General features: G+C 38.5%; 2 protein-coding genes and 3 non-coding genes across 5 annotated transcripts; 3 read left to right on the forward strand and 2 right to left on the reverse strand.

Moving 5' to 3' along the window:
• Window positions 1–512: 512 nt before the first annotated feature.
• On the forward strand, window positions 513–1409 carry LOC26528299 (mucin-2). Its single transcript, XM_015164325.3, has 2 exons — window positions 513–1026; window positions 1106–1409. Exons 1-2 carry the CDS (start codon window positions 573–575, stop codon window positions 1234–1236), a joined length of 585 nt encoding a protein of 194 aa, XP_015019811.1. The 5' UTR covers window positions 513–572; the 3' UTR covers window positions 1237–1409.
• LOC6580619 (SET and MYND domain-containing protein 4) lies at window positions 1400–4971 on the reverse strand. Its single transcript, XM_002006409.4, has 5 exons — window positions 4526–4971; window positions 4256–4451; window positions 3833–4198; window positions 2393–2635; window positions 1400–2330 (listed from the first exon to the last, which is right to left on the reverse strand). Exons 1-5 carry the CDS (start codon window positions 4848–4850, stop codon window positions 1460–1462), a joined length of 2001 nt encoding a protein of 666 aa, XP_002006445.1. The 5' UTR covers window positions 4851–4971; the 3' UTR covers window positions 1400–1459.
• Window positions 4972–5366: 395 nt separating this feature from the next.
• Window positions 5367–5438, forward strand: Trnat-ugu. The gene has a single exon. It is a non-coding gene; the product is annotated as a tRNA-Thr (tRNA).
• A 644-nt stretch (window positions 5439–6082) lies between these two features.
• Trnat-ugu lies at window positions 6083–6154 on the reverse strand. The gene has a single exon. It is a non-coding gene; the product is annotated as a tRNA-Thr (tRNA).
• Window positions 6155–14702: 8548 nt separating this feature from the next.
• Window positions 14703–14774, forward strand: Trnat-ugu. Its single transcript has one exon. It is a non-coding gene; the product is annotated as a tRNA-Thr (tRNA).
• Window positions 14775–17043: the final 2269 nt, after the last annotated feature.

The raw sequence follows: 17043 nt of genomic DNA on the forward strand, positions 1-17043 counted from the left end.
TGCTAATTGAAGTTCAATAACAATCAGATTTGCATATGAGAGACTTCGCTTCGTTCATTCATGCAAAATGTGATTGAGCACAAAAGTTCTTTTGCGTCATCAGGCACTGCAGCATATGCGGGTGTTGTTGCCAAACAGCAGCAACAACAACAACAGCGAATACCAAAATTGAGTCCATTAAAAATGCGACGATAAATATATTACAAGGTAAGTCGCGCACGCGTGCTCATCCACCCGCAGTTGAGTAAATTAAGCGGTGTTCGTTTGCGGGTTTCACCACTGATAAGACTCAGCCGAGTTGCCCTCCACTGGCTGAGCGGGCAGTGGGCTGCTATTAGCAGCTGCGACATACACTACGAGAAATGTGCCACAGCATTGTTTTTATTTATTTACTTTTTTGCGATTTAAGCGAGCCGAAAACAAATTACTCATGCGTTTTCCACGAATCGCCTAAGTAAATTTAATACGGTTTTCGCAGCGGGCGCACTAGATGCTCGTCTCGGTAGTTCGACTGACGATCAGTCTGAAACGCAAGCAGCACGCGACAACACGAACTATTGATTCTTGCCATAATGACATTACAATTCAAGTTGAATTCAATATGCCTGCTCTGGCTATTGATCCAAGTGCACGTTCAAGTCCAAGTCCAGGCGCAAGATATTCCTGTCGAATTTCCTGAAGATTTTCCCACAACCACTGTTGAAGCTGTTACCGAGTTAGCGGAGACAACAACCACTGCTACAGAGCCTGCCCCAACAACAACTGATAAGCCTACAATGCCAACAACCACAACTGAAGCACCAACAGAAGCAACAACAATTCCCAGCACAGAGCCAGGGCCAGACACTACCACACCAACTTATCCTATTTATACGCCGCCCACATACGTTCCACACCATCCCAGCCGCCCAACATATGTTCCACAATTCCCACCGTGGCTGTGGGACTCGCATGAGAGCGGAGGTGGGCTGAAATGTTATCTGAAGGAGCAAGCCGAAAATAAATATGTTCGCTGGAGCTGTGGATGTAAGTAGAGCACAAATTATTGAAGGTCGGACTATATATATTAATATATGTATATATATATGTTTTTTCAATGTTACAGTGACCAGCTGGAAGCCCATAACAAGCTGTTATCGCTGCTGTTATTACGGTTACAGCGGCTATGCCGGCTGCAGCAAACTGAACGAGGGACGCTGCAGCAGTATAAGCTATTCCAGCTGGAGTATTTATTAAATAAATAATGGGAAATGTCTAATGAACTACTACTCTTACACGGGAAGGAATGGCAGCGAGGGAGTGAGATGGGGGATTGTATAAATGAATATATTAAATTTCTAATTGAGACAATTGAGGGCAATTTTTCAGCAATTACAAATAAATATTCATTAAATAGTAGTATTTTGTAACTTGAGTATTTTATTGAAAAGGCCATTAAATTCCATGCAATTGATATTGATCAGTTCAGGTTGTAGACATTGCCCAGATTAAGGAAGCAATCCTTCAGGTGCTGCTGGCACTCGCAAAAGTCGGGAAATGGGGGCGCCAACACCTCGTACATGATGCGCAGCAGATCGACAAACTTGTTGAGCGCCTTGGCATAGTCGCCGGTGTCGTAGAGCCGTTTGGCCGTGCGCGTCATCATCTCCGTGTCCTGCATGACCTTGAGGCCCTTCAGTATGTTCGTCAGCTCGCCGCAGGTGACGCACTTGATCATGAAGTCGTTGCAGCTGGGCGGCACCTCAATGACCGCCGTGCAGTTGTTGGGCGCCTCGCAACGGAAGCGAATGATGTCCCTGGGCAGGTCGTCGAACAGCGGCCAATTCTCCAGGCAGGCGTCGCAGTTGCACTCGAACCAGTACAGCTCCTTCAGCCTGGCCTGGCGATCTTCGCGCTTGTCCTGCGTGTAGATGGGCCCGTAGTTCTCATTGATGGGCAGCCCCGCCTCCACGGGTCGCACGGTGTTAATGTGGATGGTGTTGCCGCGAAAGTACCTGACCACGCCGGGGTCACATGAGTGATTGAACAGCGCAAGCGTCGGATAGATGGCGCCGCCAATGAAGATCGACTTCTCCCTGCCCTCGGCCGCATATTTATGCAGCTCGGCCACCTCGTGCGTGTTGAACTGAATGAACTGCAGGCAGCGCAGCAGCAGACCGCCAATGGCGCTCACCTGCTCCGACTTCGGCTCGCTGCCAAAGTAGCCCGCCGCCTGCAGGCATCTGGTGAGAAAGCGCGCCATCAGCACATATTGAAAGAAGTTCGACGGGGGTCGCTCCTTCTGATGCCGCTCCAGATGTGCGACGCGTCGAAAGTCATCTTTGGGCAGACTGCAAACCAAAAGAGGAAATCAGAAATCACCGAGCAAATAGCAAGTAACAAAATGACAAACCTCAAGAGCTGCTCCAGTGAGAGCTCCTCGTCCAGACTGGCTCTCAGCTGCATAAAGTAGTCCAGCGGCTTGCTGGCAATGATGCGCAGCGCCATGTGATTGTTGATCGAGGCACCGGAGCGCCAGATCACTGGCAAAAGTCCACATTCGAATTTGTGGTACTTGGCGGCGGCCTTCTGCTGGCACTGCTCCGAGCAGTAGATGACGTCCGAGCAACCCGGACAAGACACAGGCACCACAGTGCTGCAAATAGTTATCAGTGGAGCATAAGAGTTGTAAAGATAACAATTGAATAAACAAAGACATTAAAAATTGAAATAAATAAAATATAAGTGTATGAATGAAATCAAAAAATACAAAATATTACAGATAAAAAAAAAATTTATTTAAATACAAAATATCACTTGTTAAAATATTACTGATAAATATTTGTTAAATATTACTTATTTGTATAATTAACAATTTAGTTAAAAGTATTTAATTTCGCATTTATGTATTAATTATTTTCATTTAGTCAATGTATTTAAAAGTTTAATTCTTTTTAATCCTGCTACCTCTCCCTCTACTTTAGTATCCAGTCTTTTGCTCTATGTTCCAAATGGCTCTACTTAAGGCTCCATAAGGCCCACAGTAGGTCTGGAATTTTTTACTTATTTGCTGAAGACCCTAGGCAAAGACTGAGAGACATAGTTCTATTTTTGGTCTACTTGAAAAAATATTGTCTTTCATAAAAGTTTTTGATAAATACTTATATTACCTTTACATTATATTATACCTGCTTAACAGCCAGCTGATGTGAGTATGTCATATATATAATTCATGAATTCACCTACAAACACCAATAACTTGTGCATGCATTTAAGATAAGCAAAAATGTAAAATCTACAATCTAAATCAGCTTTAAATTCGAATAACTCTCTCATTATTGGCAGCTTTAACATATATACTATATAATTTGCTTACTATATGATGACTAACTTAACTAAAGTAATCAGCGAACAATAAGATTCGCAGAAGGTGAAATATGAGTAAGCCATATTGTTGGTGTATATCTCTCAGGGTCTAAATATTGATGTATATCACATTTCCCATTATTTGTATTTACTAGTCATTAGTAGTAGTCAAAGCTACTAATATTAAAATATTTTTAGTATTAATGAAGAATTTAGCCTCACTAAAAATATTATATATATTTTGCGTTATTTATATTATTTTATAAACAAGAGAGTTTTCTATATATTCTATATTTATTTATATGATATGTGATTTTGTCCGTAGTTTTTTCTCATTTTAATATAATCAATATTATATTTCAATAGATTTTCTTTGACCTTTCCCTAAATTTCCTATAAATATCCCTATGAATATGGACCTACATTAAACATTGATCATCAGCCACTTCACACCTTCCCATCAATTTCTATCTCATCTCTCACTTACCGCATAAAGCAGAATTCGCAGTGAGTCTGCGCGTATTTCTCGAGCAGCACAGCTACATAGGGATGCTCGACTAGCAGCTCCTGGCCCACCTGCACATCGGACGCAGCGCGTGCAAATCTGCCCTCCTGCGGGTTCTGATCGATACGAACCAGATCGCTAACAAACTCCTTTTCGTAGGGCAGCGTTTGAGCCTGCTCCAGAGTTGGAGTGGAGGATTTGGCTTCCTTCAGCTTCTGCTGCTTGGCGGCTTGCTTGGCTGTGCGCGGATCGTTCTCCAGCATCTTGATCATGGTCATGGCATCCAGATGCAGCTTGGATCGCCTGTCAGCGGGCAACGTGGAGTCATCCGTGGCCGTGATGCATTTTCTAGATAATCAATTGAGATATTAGTCAAAATCTTTTCAAATTTCCAACTTCACCTACTTTAAGGCGTTGATCGTGCGCGGATAGTCCTTCAGAGCCATATAACAGCGCGCCTGGCGCTCATATAGCTTGTAGACGAGCTCCTTGGGATACTCCAGCTCCAGGGCGCGTCTGATGTCCACCAGGCACTCGCTGTGCTTCTGCATGTGATACAAAGTGGCCGAGCGGTTGGCCAGTGCAATAGAACGCTCCGCCACTAGAATATGTACAAGTATAACAGTTATTTATATAGTATAAGAGTTCACTTTATAGTATAAGACTTTCACTCACGCTTGTCATGTGGCAACGTCACATAGCATCTGCTGTAGAGCAACATGGCCTCCAGCCATTTCTTCTGCTTGAAGGCCGTCGTGGCTCGCTCCTTCAGCTCTGCTGCAACAGTTGCATTCTTTCCATTGAATTCCCGCTGCACTTGCAGGTCCGCATCACCGTCACGCACCCAGGGCAGCTGGTCCACATAGGCCACGCGCTCGTCATCTGTGCCGCATGCGGATAACTTGGCTATGTCCGCCTCGCAGCTGGCGCCACCTGCTTCGCGCAGCTTCAGATAGTACTCGGCAAAGAAGCCCTTCTTCTGGCTAAGTGGCATTTTCATGGCGTTAACACAATATTTAATTAAAAATCAGCTATCAAATCTCAAATTATGCAAGTAGTGAAAATTTTAGGACCGCTTCTGTCGCCGCTGAATACTGCACTCGAACTGAATGGCCTACAACGTGTGGTGGTATCCAGACAATCGGTCGCGGGCCTTTTATTTTTAGATCGAAGAAGCATTTCAGAGCTATTCAGAGCAGCTGAGAATGAAATCTATTGCGAGATACGCGAGAGAGCGTATAGCTTGAAATTTGTTTACAAACAAATTTTCGAAATTTCTTCTGACACTCTTCTTTTTCGATTTTCACATAGCCGGCAACGCCGCGCAACGACTGAATACATAGAAAGCGTCGGCAGTGGAATTTGAACTTCGACTAGCAGCACAGTTGTTCATACACGAAAACACAGTTAAGTTTATTAAAAGAACTTCCTATATTTAGGTGACGAATGAAAGTCAATTATGGCGGTGAGCACTCTCTTTACATGATGTGAGTTGTCTGACGCACATGCCCCATTCGCCTCTTTAGCTCAGTGGCAGAGCACTGGTCTTGTAAACCAGGGGTCGTGAGTTCAATCCTCACAGGAGGCAATCTTTTTAAAAGTTCTGATAAGTGTTTATTAATTTTTTACTTTTATATTAAAAGTTAAACTAACAAAAAAAAAATCGAATTTTATTAAAATGGCGCTATTGTCTATTAATATATTCAGCACTTTTATGGTTGTATTTCACGCACTAATGAAAACTTTGCATGATTAAAATAACTAATAATTTAAAATGAATATTATTTTAAATATTAAAGTATATTAAATGTTTAATTATATTTTATTTAATAATAATAATAATATTTTTATTTTATAATACAACAATCAAATTAATAATTATGTTTACAATAAATATAATAAGTTTAGTATTGTTTGATTGAGGGAGACTATATTAAAACATTGGAAAGATCTAGAAGCATATGAGTAAATTGCTCATTTTCAATTAATAAAATAAAATACACTAAAATATGATAACAAACAATGCGAAAAAGTTAAATATAGTATTTATAGCTATTAATAAGCATTTTTAACTTAAATGTAGCCAATTGAACTATAATATTCATTTTATATAATTAATTGTATTTTAAAACAAATAATTTTAATATTTAAATCATAAAGATAATTTATATTTTACAATTATTTATCAATTATAAATAAATAAATAATAAAAAATAAATCTAGTTTCGGAGTTGCCTCCTGTGAGGATTGAACTCACGACCCCTGGTTTACAAGACCAGTGCTCTGCCACTGAGCTAAAGAGGCATGAGCAACGCGCCACGCTAAAACCTATAATAATATTTGAGCAAGCTACGGCGTTTGTTGTTGCGTGCGTATTTTGTTGTTCGGGGGCTGTTTGAACAGTTGGCAGCTTGCTTGCCTATCTGACTGCCTGGCTGTACGAGGCGTAGTGCCATTAGGGAATTAGCCAATTTAAAGACGTGTTAATGCTATCTGCAATTAATGCCGAGCCAAGTGTTATCTAGCATCAGCCAATTGCCTTGGAAATGGAGCCACCACCACCAGCTGTTGTGCTGTCGAGCTGGTGAGCTGCTACTTCTGCTGTCTACATTTGTTTGTTCGACTAATTAAGACAAGTTGGTCCCAGAAATGTTCCAAATGTCTGCAATGTGTAAGTGTGTACTTTCAAGCAGCAATTTGTTATGGTAACTTGTAAAGAAGAACGCGACTCTAGCTGGGCCTATTCTATTCTATCTGTAACTGTGACGTGGGAAACCTAACTGAAGTTTGAGCAGTTCTACAAACTTTGACTTGATTGTGTAAATGTTGATGTTTCTATGAAAGAAATTGCAGCGTATTGTAATTACATACAGAAATATTTTATGAATTTTCGTTTTAATTAATGTGTAATGTATTAAAGTTTTCTTTAATATAGAAGTAAAATGTAACTCAATTAGTTTTAACATTTGACAAATTCATAGTAATATAAAAATAAATATTCTGAGTATTATGATTATTTAAAAAAAAATATATAATATAATATTAAAAATAATAATATAACTAATAAAATTTGACATAATTCTTTACATAGTTTTCCAATGAAAAAAAAAAATTAAAATTAAAAATTCATTCTTTAGCTCTACGTACATTCAGGTAACTACCTCCACAACTGTACTTTAAGGCCATAAAGGCATATGAAAAGCATTTAATTTCGGAGCTATTGTAGTTGCAAGCATAATATGCAGTCTGCTCGCATATCGAGTTACGATGCGACAGCCCTTTCGCTATTGAAGCTGGATGCGTTATGCAAATTTGGCGTGTCGCATAAAAGGAGAAATGCGTAAATTACAGTGTCAACATTACAACGCCCACTTTCGCTTTTTTTTTTTTTCTTCCTTTCGGGGTGGTAGACCGCTGTGAAAATGCATTATGCACAATGGGAACGCGATATCGAGACCGTGAACTTGCCTGAAAAGAGGACGCAGCCTAAGGGCGACTGCGCGAATGGCCATGGATGATGGCTGTATGGTAATTTCATAAGCTGTTGAATCGCAGCATTGACTTTCGCATTGTAACCCTTTACAGCGATTGTCAGTGTTGGAAAACGATCGCAAGGGTGGCTGTTGTCAGGCGAATGGGCAACTGGACAGCATGTCAGAAGCCCTTGCTCGAGTCATCATCAATCAAAAGGGGCCTGATGAAGCACTACAATTCTATGTAAGTCGCAAATAAACGATGCTTACACCAAATCCGACAGCTGTCACTTGCAGTTACTGTTGCAGTTGTCGTTGTCGTTGTCGTTGTCGTGTTGTTGTTGTACAGTACAGTCAGTTGGCCACTCAAAGGATGCGTCCCGTTAATCACTGTTACAAGTCTGATTGAACCACGCTCCATTATCAATCGAGTTCCCGCTCTTTATGGCCTGTCATTCAAGCGCAAAATATTTATCACTCTCAACAGCAGCAGCAGCAGCAGCAGTCGTCATACCCATTGCCAGTTCCCCTCCCTCTTCAGCTACCCCTAATTGTAGTGCATTGTGCCCGATTGTGTATGTGAGCTGCGATGTCTTTCCCACACTGATGATTATTATACAGATGTGTATATGCAAATTCATGTGGAATAAATGACCCAACTACCCACTCTCTAAATACTTCTGGACCCTAACTAAATGCACTCGAGTGCCGTCAGTTAATTACAGTTTTTACTACGTTTTCGATTCTTGATTGTGCAAAAATTTCATTAAAGTTCCGTTGCAATTGAAAAACTGCACTATTTATACCTTGGCAATGTGACAAATAGGGTATATTGACTGAAATTGCGTAGTTGTTAAGTACTATTGAGACTTTTAATCTGCTTATATAAATTCCTCTCTAAGAGTCTTTTCGCAGATCTCGAGAACTACAAAAGCTAGCGACTTGCAATTTTAAATGATTTTTCTTAAATAGCCAAACTACTGAAATTTTCATATTTTTCTTTAATATGCCAATAAATACTGATACAGAGACCGCATTTTTTTTTTTTTTTATTTGAACAAATTATATATTGTATTTCTTAACATTCATAGCTAATTTCTTAATTCCCTTAAGAACCTAATATGTATGGTAAAATCTTGTTACGTGGGCTATTCCCTTAGGGTATTTGCTTGTCATAAACTCTCCACACGCCCAGCTGCATTCCTATTTGTCTCCGTTTGTTATTGTTATTGTGCAACGGACTTCCTGTATTCAGAGCACTCTATTGTGGCTTCAATGGGTATGGACTCCGCCCAGAGACAGGCAACGCAAACAAATGGACGGCAGACAAAGCAATTAAAGGCCTCAACTAAATGGTTAAATCGTATTGCAACATAATTAAAACATTTTTAGCCAATCCAGTCGAAATCTCGTACGTAAAATGTCACTCATTGTGGGTGTTGAGCTATGGTTGAGCTCTTGACATTTAAGCCGTCATAAATAATTTATAACCATTTGGGGCCAGCCATTGTGTGTGGCTTAGCCCGAAGCCAAGAAAAAAGAAACACTTTTAGCATGTTTTATGGCTCTTGTACATATATGTAAAATGTATTTGTGAAGCCGACAAACGAGTTTCGTTGCCCCTCCCCTCGGGCAATGCAAATTTAATTGCGCTTCTTAATTAATTTAAAACGATCATTTAAATAAATTTCGAGTTCAAGTTGAAATCTCTGTTGACACACAGACATGTTCGCATTATTCAAATTCAATTCGAATCACTTTGCTGACATTGAATAGACATCGCAACACACAATCGAAAACAACTCAATTGCATCTCAATGGACTTAAGCTGAGAAATCCATTTTAATGGCTCAGCCCTGAAGCCGATTTCGGATTCGAGTTCGATCCGCTTAAGCTGAGCTAACTGCTGTTGCCTATGATTTATTAGCTTGAGAGCTTGATCTATTATGATTATACCCAATTATCTTTAATTCCTTTTTCTATATCATGGTTTTTCTGTATACAACAGAAATACATAATAAATATTTCTAGAACAGTTTAAAGTGTGTTCTTAATAATCATTAGCTAATGTTTATTCATATATTATAGTAGAATAACATTTGTTGAATACTTATCCATATATGTTGTATATGACAACTGATCTGATTAGTCCACTTGTCTATAAATGGGTTTCTATACGATTTTTATGAGCAGTTCTAACTCAGTCAATAATCAAATGTTTAATTCATGGTTCCAATGACTATGCATACAATCAACCTAAGATTAAACAATCTGATAAATTTGTTGAACCATTGTTATTATTAAAACCAAAATAGTTATAAAATCTCTCTTTTTTGGGTCGCTTGACGAAATGAAAAGAATAGATAGATCATGACCTACTACCAATCAGAAAAAGTCTTAGAGACCTGAAACAGTCAACTCCCGAGATCTATCTATACCTACATATATTTTAAGAGTAAGAGTAGATATTTTCGGCAGCTTGTAATCGGTTATACCTGACAATAGCCTTGCTCCATGTTATCTCCACATTTTACAAGCGTATGCCCATTCATTTTCTATCGGCTTATCATGGTTTATTAACATATATAACGTTATTATATACCCATTGTAAAGCACTATAAAACATAATAGAGAAACCTAAAATGGATGCATTTAGGTCAAAACATTTAGCAAGTAGCATATATAAACATCTCGTAAACAGCTCATTTCAGAGCCAAAAACAATTGATATGGAAACATAGCTTATATATGTCGTATCAGTGAGATATTAGACTGATGTTGAAGATGCAGTGTTGAGAAAGACTGGCAATTCGTGTTAATCGATTGATTTATTATTGTAGTGCAATTAAAGGATGCACTGTCACTAAGAGAGAGACAACAATAGCTGTTGCTGAACGTGGTCCCGGGAGTCGCTGGGTGAGAGCGAGACGGCTAGTTATGTCGTTCGCAGCAGGGTCGCTGTGCTTTCGATAAACAAGAATGTGCGACCATTATTAGAGGCTTCGACAGTAGAAGAGAAATCAGACACGTGGTCAAAGACTATTGAACGAGAAAGAGCATTTAAAAAGAGTTTGGCGAAACACCGGGAATCCGTTGGTACGCGCAACTAAGATGGAAAACGTGAACGAGAAACGCAACGCCCCGACATATATATTTATATAGAAATGTGGAAAATTTAAATGTAAATTTGTACGAATTCCACAGTATATATGTAAGATCTTAGAGATGGATGGAGAGTCTGATTCGTAGCATATAAAGTAAGTGTTAGCTCTACAGTTGGATACATTCGAGCGAACAGTTCTTATTTACCTAAAAGCTATTATTATATGGCTCTGCTATGGCACTACTAACTGCTGAAATGCTAGAGCCACTACAGAATAACAGTTCTTATTTTACGGCTCTTATTTTATGGTTCTATTTATCTGTTGATTAGCTGTTAAATAGCTGCGGAATAGCTAGTTTAATGAATCAAATATATTTGCCAAAATTCAGAAGCCTAGCTTTTGAGTCTATGGGAAACAAAAAGCACTAAACCATGCATGGACATGGACAGACTATTTTTGGAAAGACTAATTAACGATTTAAGTAGATAAAGAAGATGGGAACACATCACACCCACCCTCTCCAAGACGCCACTGCTTAGCATATATAAGATAATAACTACTCTTTACTCATTATCTATAAAAGTTCTTTCTTTGTTAATCTCTCTTATTGTGTTGGTCGTTCAAGATGGAAGAATAGAAACATCAGCAGAGTCAACTGTTACATCATTCCATTGCTAAGCTTTACGTCAGCTTCATTCACGTTCCTAACAAGTTCTTTAAATAACACGCAACTGATAATAAAATCGTCAATTCTATGATTCAATACACAAAATTTAACTTTCGCTACATTTTCAGAAGTTGTTTGTGTGTTTTTACTAATCATACAATTAAGTATACCTCCAGGCATTACAGTTCCCTTCGAAGCGCCACATGTGTTTTCCCAGTTTAGATTGAAAATTTCTTTAAAAAAATAAATAACATTGAAAGCAGCGCAACGGGATAACAGAGCAAAGTGACTGAAAATAGGGAATTCTGAGTGTCAGCGGGAGCGAGAAAAAAAATAAAAATAAAAGAAAACCAACAAAGGGCATAATTGAGTTTTCATTAATGAAACTCTTTGGCTTTCAAATTAATGAAGAGCCTCGATAAAAATTTAAAAAATATATAAAAAAGAACTGAGTGAAAACTCATGTAAAAAATCGGAATGTTTACGGAAAAGCAACAATGGAAAATGCGCTCTCGACTGTGCAGCGATTCAAGTGGAAAACAAAAGCTAATGCCAAATGTGCGCTGCACACATTGAAGGGGGTTGAAAGACAGCAACAACAACAACAACAGCAATAACAACAACTACAACTACAACAACATTGGCTTACAATTTTATGTCGAGTGGCGTCAGCGTCGGCGTCGGCGTCAACGGCGACAGCTGCAAGCGAATTGCTGCCGCTGCCGCTGCGCGTGACGCGTGCGCAGTATAGGATGCAGCATGCAGGACATGTAGCACAGCACGCCGGACACATAAGCCTGCAGCACAATGAGCATGTAAATCGTTACGTCAGCCCCTCTCTAATACAGTTACAACCTGAGCCAGGAGATTGATGAGTTCCCGTTGCTCTGACAGCCTGTGACGAATTGCAGCTTCGCAGCCTCCCGTCTCTCTCGTCCTTTTTTTATGCAGTTGTTGAAATATGCGCTCTACGCCTATCGGACTATCTGCTTTTCTGGCTCTCCGGCTGTCAGCAGCATTTCGGAGCTCATTTCGTTAGCTGCCAATTTTACACTAAATCAGGCAATTTCTCACCCAAATCCCGCATTGTTCACCTATTTCGGGGTCGATCAATAAAAAACGGAAAAACGAAAGAAAAAAAATTAAGCTGCTAAATGCAGCTAATAAAACTCGAATGGGATTTGCTATGAATTAATGCACTCACTCAGTGCCCTGAAATCGTTTTGCGGTTTTGCTTTAATGCGATTTGAGAAACACAAAATTGAAACTTCACAGAAGTACCTAATAACAGATGTGTTTGATAACCAATATTTGGGGTAAGTTTTGAAACTTAGCCACATATGAAGGCTAAATTTAACAAATATATTGTATTATTTATGTCCGCATGCTGTATGGTATATAAAAAATCTTAATCTGTATATGGTTTAGAGTAAAGATATTGAAAGAGGCAGTAGAATGTAAAATTCAACAATTTGGAAGAGCTCGCGTGGCATGATAAAAATTTGCCTGGGCTGACGATTCCAAAGCGGTATGTCATTAAGCGATCTGACGTCTCTGTCAAAAGATATAGGGTTGACAGATGAGTCAGACGAATATGAAGAGCCTTGTATATACACATCTTCTGATCGCGTTTCTCAATATTCTGTATGTATCCTCTGATCGCGTTTCTCTACTCTACTCTAAGGAGATGAAGTATTATACTCTTGATCGAAACAACGAGTGTATATACTATATAGCCATGCCAGCGAAATAGCTTTTAAGATATAACACTCTTGAATCCTTTTTCTAATATACGTCATAACGTCAGTACTTAGAATATTGATCAGAATATTGATCTAATTATCTTGTATTTATATTTATATCAGCTTGAAATATTCAACAACGAATATATTTAGCCTCTACTTGAAATATGATATATGTATGTATGCAAATGGTAAATGTATGTATTGTCAGCGCTTCTCAGAGCACAAAGCTTTAAGGCATACGAATCTGTTATGAATTTATAGGAGGGGACATTTTACTGCATGCTTATGCACTCCCCACTTATGCTCTCTCCACTCTTCACTCACCACTTGTTCATAAGTCGGCACTCTTCACTCATACTCTCTCCACTTAAGATCCATTAAACTTATCACTTTGAAATTGAAATTGCAGTAGAGCGCTTCTGTTTTATTTGTCTATATAGAATATTTACATACACCATTTCGAAGCTCCTAAATGAATATTAAATATATGTATAAGTTTGCTATATATGTAGTTGTATTTTATATGTTCGTTTTAATAAGAACTAGAGCATAATGAATTGCTCTAGAATTTAATGAAATCTAAGCCACATTCGGTTGCCTGATTTTGAATTATGATTATATGTATACTATCTTATATTTACATATACATTATTTTAATACCTATTATTATTTATTTATTATTTATAGCTTTTGTCTATTTTTGCCTACTTTTCTTATCCAAATGATTTGAAATTGTTTAAAGGAAAAACTCTGCTCTGCCATATGTCTGACATGAGCTGCCTACACCGAACTCCTTTGTAGATCCTCTTTGACTCGAATGGGTTTGATAAAGTGTGTGATGTTAACGCCTCGAATGTGTAAAACAGCTGTTCTACACATACACATATATAAATATCTCTCTATGTATACATGTATATTGTTTTAAGGTCTCTGGTTGTGCGCGCTCAGCACGCGCCAGTTGTTTGTCTCACCTAATTGCAATTACCTTTATTTTTGGGCAGAGGCCAGGTAAGCGACGCGCCGCGACGTTCAGGGCGCCTTGTGAAACCCTCTAGGGCCACAATGTGTGCATCAGATGTCGAAGAAGGCTTCAAATGAAATCGTTTGCCAATGGGATTTGGCCAAGGGGACGCCGGGGCGTAGCAGTTGGTCGGCAAGAAAGATGGGTCAGTGAAGCGCGCAGAGATCGTTGATCCATTTTGCACGCACTGCTGCCTCGAAACTGAAATCGAACACACACACACACACTCACACACGCGTAAGATGAAGAAGAAGAATAGCAACAACAACAATAAACTGCGGTAATCAAAATGATGATGTGAAAATATTTGTTCATTGGGCATGTCGTTTTCATTTCGAGGCCTAATGGATGTAACTCCATCTGCACATCAGACTTCGTCGGCATCTCGAATTCCATTACAGGTTTCACTTGCCAACAGGTGAGCAGAGCCTGCCGAACGCCGAATTTCTATGGCCCTAATTGTCATGGGCCACTGAAGCGCAGCCCGAGGCACAACTTCAATACCAACTTTGACTCAGATGCGCCTTGATGATGATGATGATTATTAAGATAATAATTGCTTGAAATGGTGTGTGTGTGTGTGTAATTTTTGAAAAATTAATATCCGGTCTTTTGTCTGACCTTGCCACGACTATGTATATGTATATATGTATGTATCTATATACATATATTGCAAGCTAAAACACAGTTATCAGCAGCAGGCGACAACTGTGTCAACATGTGTTCGCGCCAGATACAAGCCGCAAAGATACAAGATACAAGATACAAGATATGGCGACAACACGACTCGAGGCAAGCCAATTGTTCGCACAAGTTCGCTACTTAAGCGCCTCTGCCGCAGACGCCTCTTTAGCTCAGTGGCAGAGCACTGGTCTTGTAAACCAGGGGTCGTGAGTTCAATCCTCACAGGAGGCAATCCAGAGGGCAGATCAGGGTACTCCTCCTCCCCCAGAAGCTTCTGTTTTTTGCTAACCATTATAAAATGGCTTTATAACTAGAAAAGTTTTATGTAACTTCGAAGCAGTTACAAGTGCATTTATGATGTTGTATATAATGTTTATAATATAATATATATTTTTTATTTATCTTTTTTTATTAATTTATAATAGTTTTAACATGCATGAGTAATATTTATGCTAGTACTTTAATAAATAATTATATGTATATATTATAATTATATAATATGTATGTATATTTCGAGTTTATATTGGGTTTTAGGGGCAAGAGCCCTCAAGATGACAAGAGCTAGTAGATAAAAATTCAAAATATACCATTTCATAAAAACACCGTTTTTAAATTTCTCTAAAAAAATTACTTAGTGAACGGCTATAGTCTGAATCAGTTCAATTCGAATTGTTAGTAATATAATAATTACTTATCCTACCTAACTTGTATATCATAAATTGACAGATATCAAATATATCATATATAAATCTAGTATATATTATATACTATATAACAATATACTAGACGTCTAACTAACTAGTAACTATTATACTTATATTTCTTATAAACACTCATTCATATGGCTAACTCTTGAAAAGTTACCCAACTAGCTATGCTGAAGAATTGACCAAAAAAAACACAAAAATATTTAATCAATTCATAACGTTTTCTCTCGGGCGCTGCCCACAAATCTAGGCACTTCGTTAGGCGCTCTTATCAAGGCAACAATCAATCATTATTCATTTATATAAAACGACGAGAAGGTGTGTGCAGAAGTATTTTATGTTCCAAAGAAAAAAATACCCTAATGAATAATAAAACACTCAAAATAGAAAACAAAATTGAAGTTTAAGTCAAACTGATTGTAAAACAGTTATATAGCGCGCTTGCTGTTAGCATTAATATCTGTAAATTTGTAAAAGATTGAGATAACTTTTTATTTAATATCTGAAAGAACCCTACAAATATCATATATCAAATTATTTATCTAGCAATAACAAAATGGTTTAACAGAAGTTTTGACACAATCAAATCTAGAATATTTATGGCATATCGAGTTATATGTAGGCATATTGAGTTACAGGTAGTAAATAATATGCACAAATAGCAGTCAATATGATATGATAAGTAAACAGTTTACAATATCAATGCTTGCTCAATATCAGAATGTCAATAACAAATTTTTACTATAATCCAAATATTTAAGTATGTTATATATAGGGATAGGAATATAGGGTATAAAGTAGAATTCTAAGTAACTTTCAGCAACATGTTCTCTTCTTATTCTAGCAAACCCTAGTTAAACTTATCTTTAAATAAGATCTCTTTACCTGGCAGACCAGGTAAAGTTTCTATCGTGTGCAGCAGAAAAGTATGACAGATATAATGAGACGATTATCTGTCTTTACTTTCTTGTTGCACTTTAATTGCAAAATTGCATTAGTGACACAATTTATGGCAGTGCGTTCAGAGAATGTTTTACATTTCATGGACATGCACATGGCAACAGGGAATAAGAATTGGTATGGGAATGAAAAGCACCTGATATACTATGGGGTAACAGCTCTACCGAGAGCGCTACATCATAGCTGAAGTATCACGCGCATAAATTTGTATAATTGGTTTAGAGCAAAGGTCGAGAGAGAGGGTCGCGAGAGCGAGACCCCGAAAGTACGGCCAGGCATCACATGGCCACTGAGCATAAATTAGTTCTGCCAGGCAGACAGACAGAGACTGACAGACAGTCAGTCAGGGAGACGGTCCTGTTACAAGTGCCCGAAAAAATCGGAGAGTGAAAAGTAAACAGAATTACGATTTTCAATAGCAATGCCAAGGGGCACAAGTGGTGAACCACTGTCGGTGGTTTGCCTCTGGCTGAGATTTTCCTAGCACTCATGTTTACTTTGCTGGGTTTTCGGGAAAATGAAAAACCATAAAAAAGTGGCTGGTCGAATGACAGCGACAAGTGATTGCCCCCTCGACGTGGCATCCTCGAGGAAGTGTCTGTTGTTTTATGATCTACAAACACACACTCATACACACACGCATACTCAGTGTATAGATATAGATATACACATACGTACACACACATTTATCTTCTTTTCTATGCGCTGCTGTGAGTAACTCTGGGCCTTTTGTCAGCCGGCTAAACAGAATCGAAAGACTCAAGCAACGAACTCTCTCATCTATGGCAATTCATAAACAAAATAACCGCTTTTGATTTGGTAACAAACTAACG

Source organism: Drosophila mojavensis, unplaced genomic scaffold, assembly GCF_018153725.1.
Source record: "Drosophila mojavensis isolate 15081-1352.22 unplaced genomic scaffold, ASM1815372v1 contig_81, whole genome shotgun sequence".
NCBI classification, from domain to species: Eukaryota; Metazoa; Arthropoda; class Insecta; order Diptera; family Drosophilidae; genus Drosophila; species Drosophila mojavensis.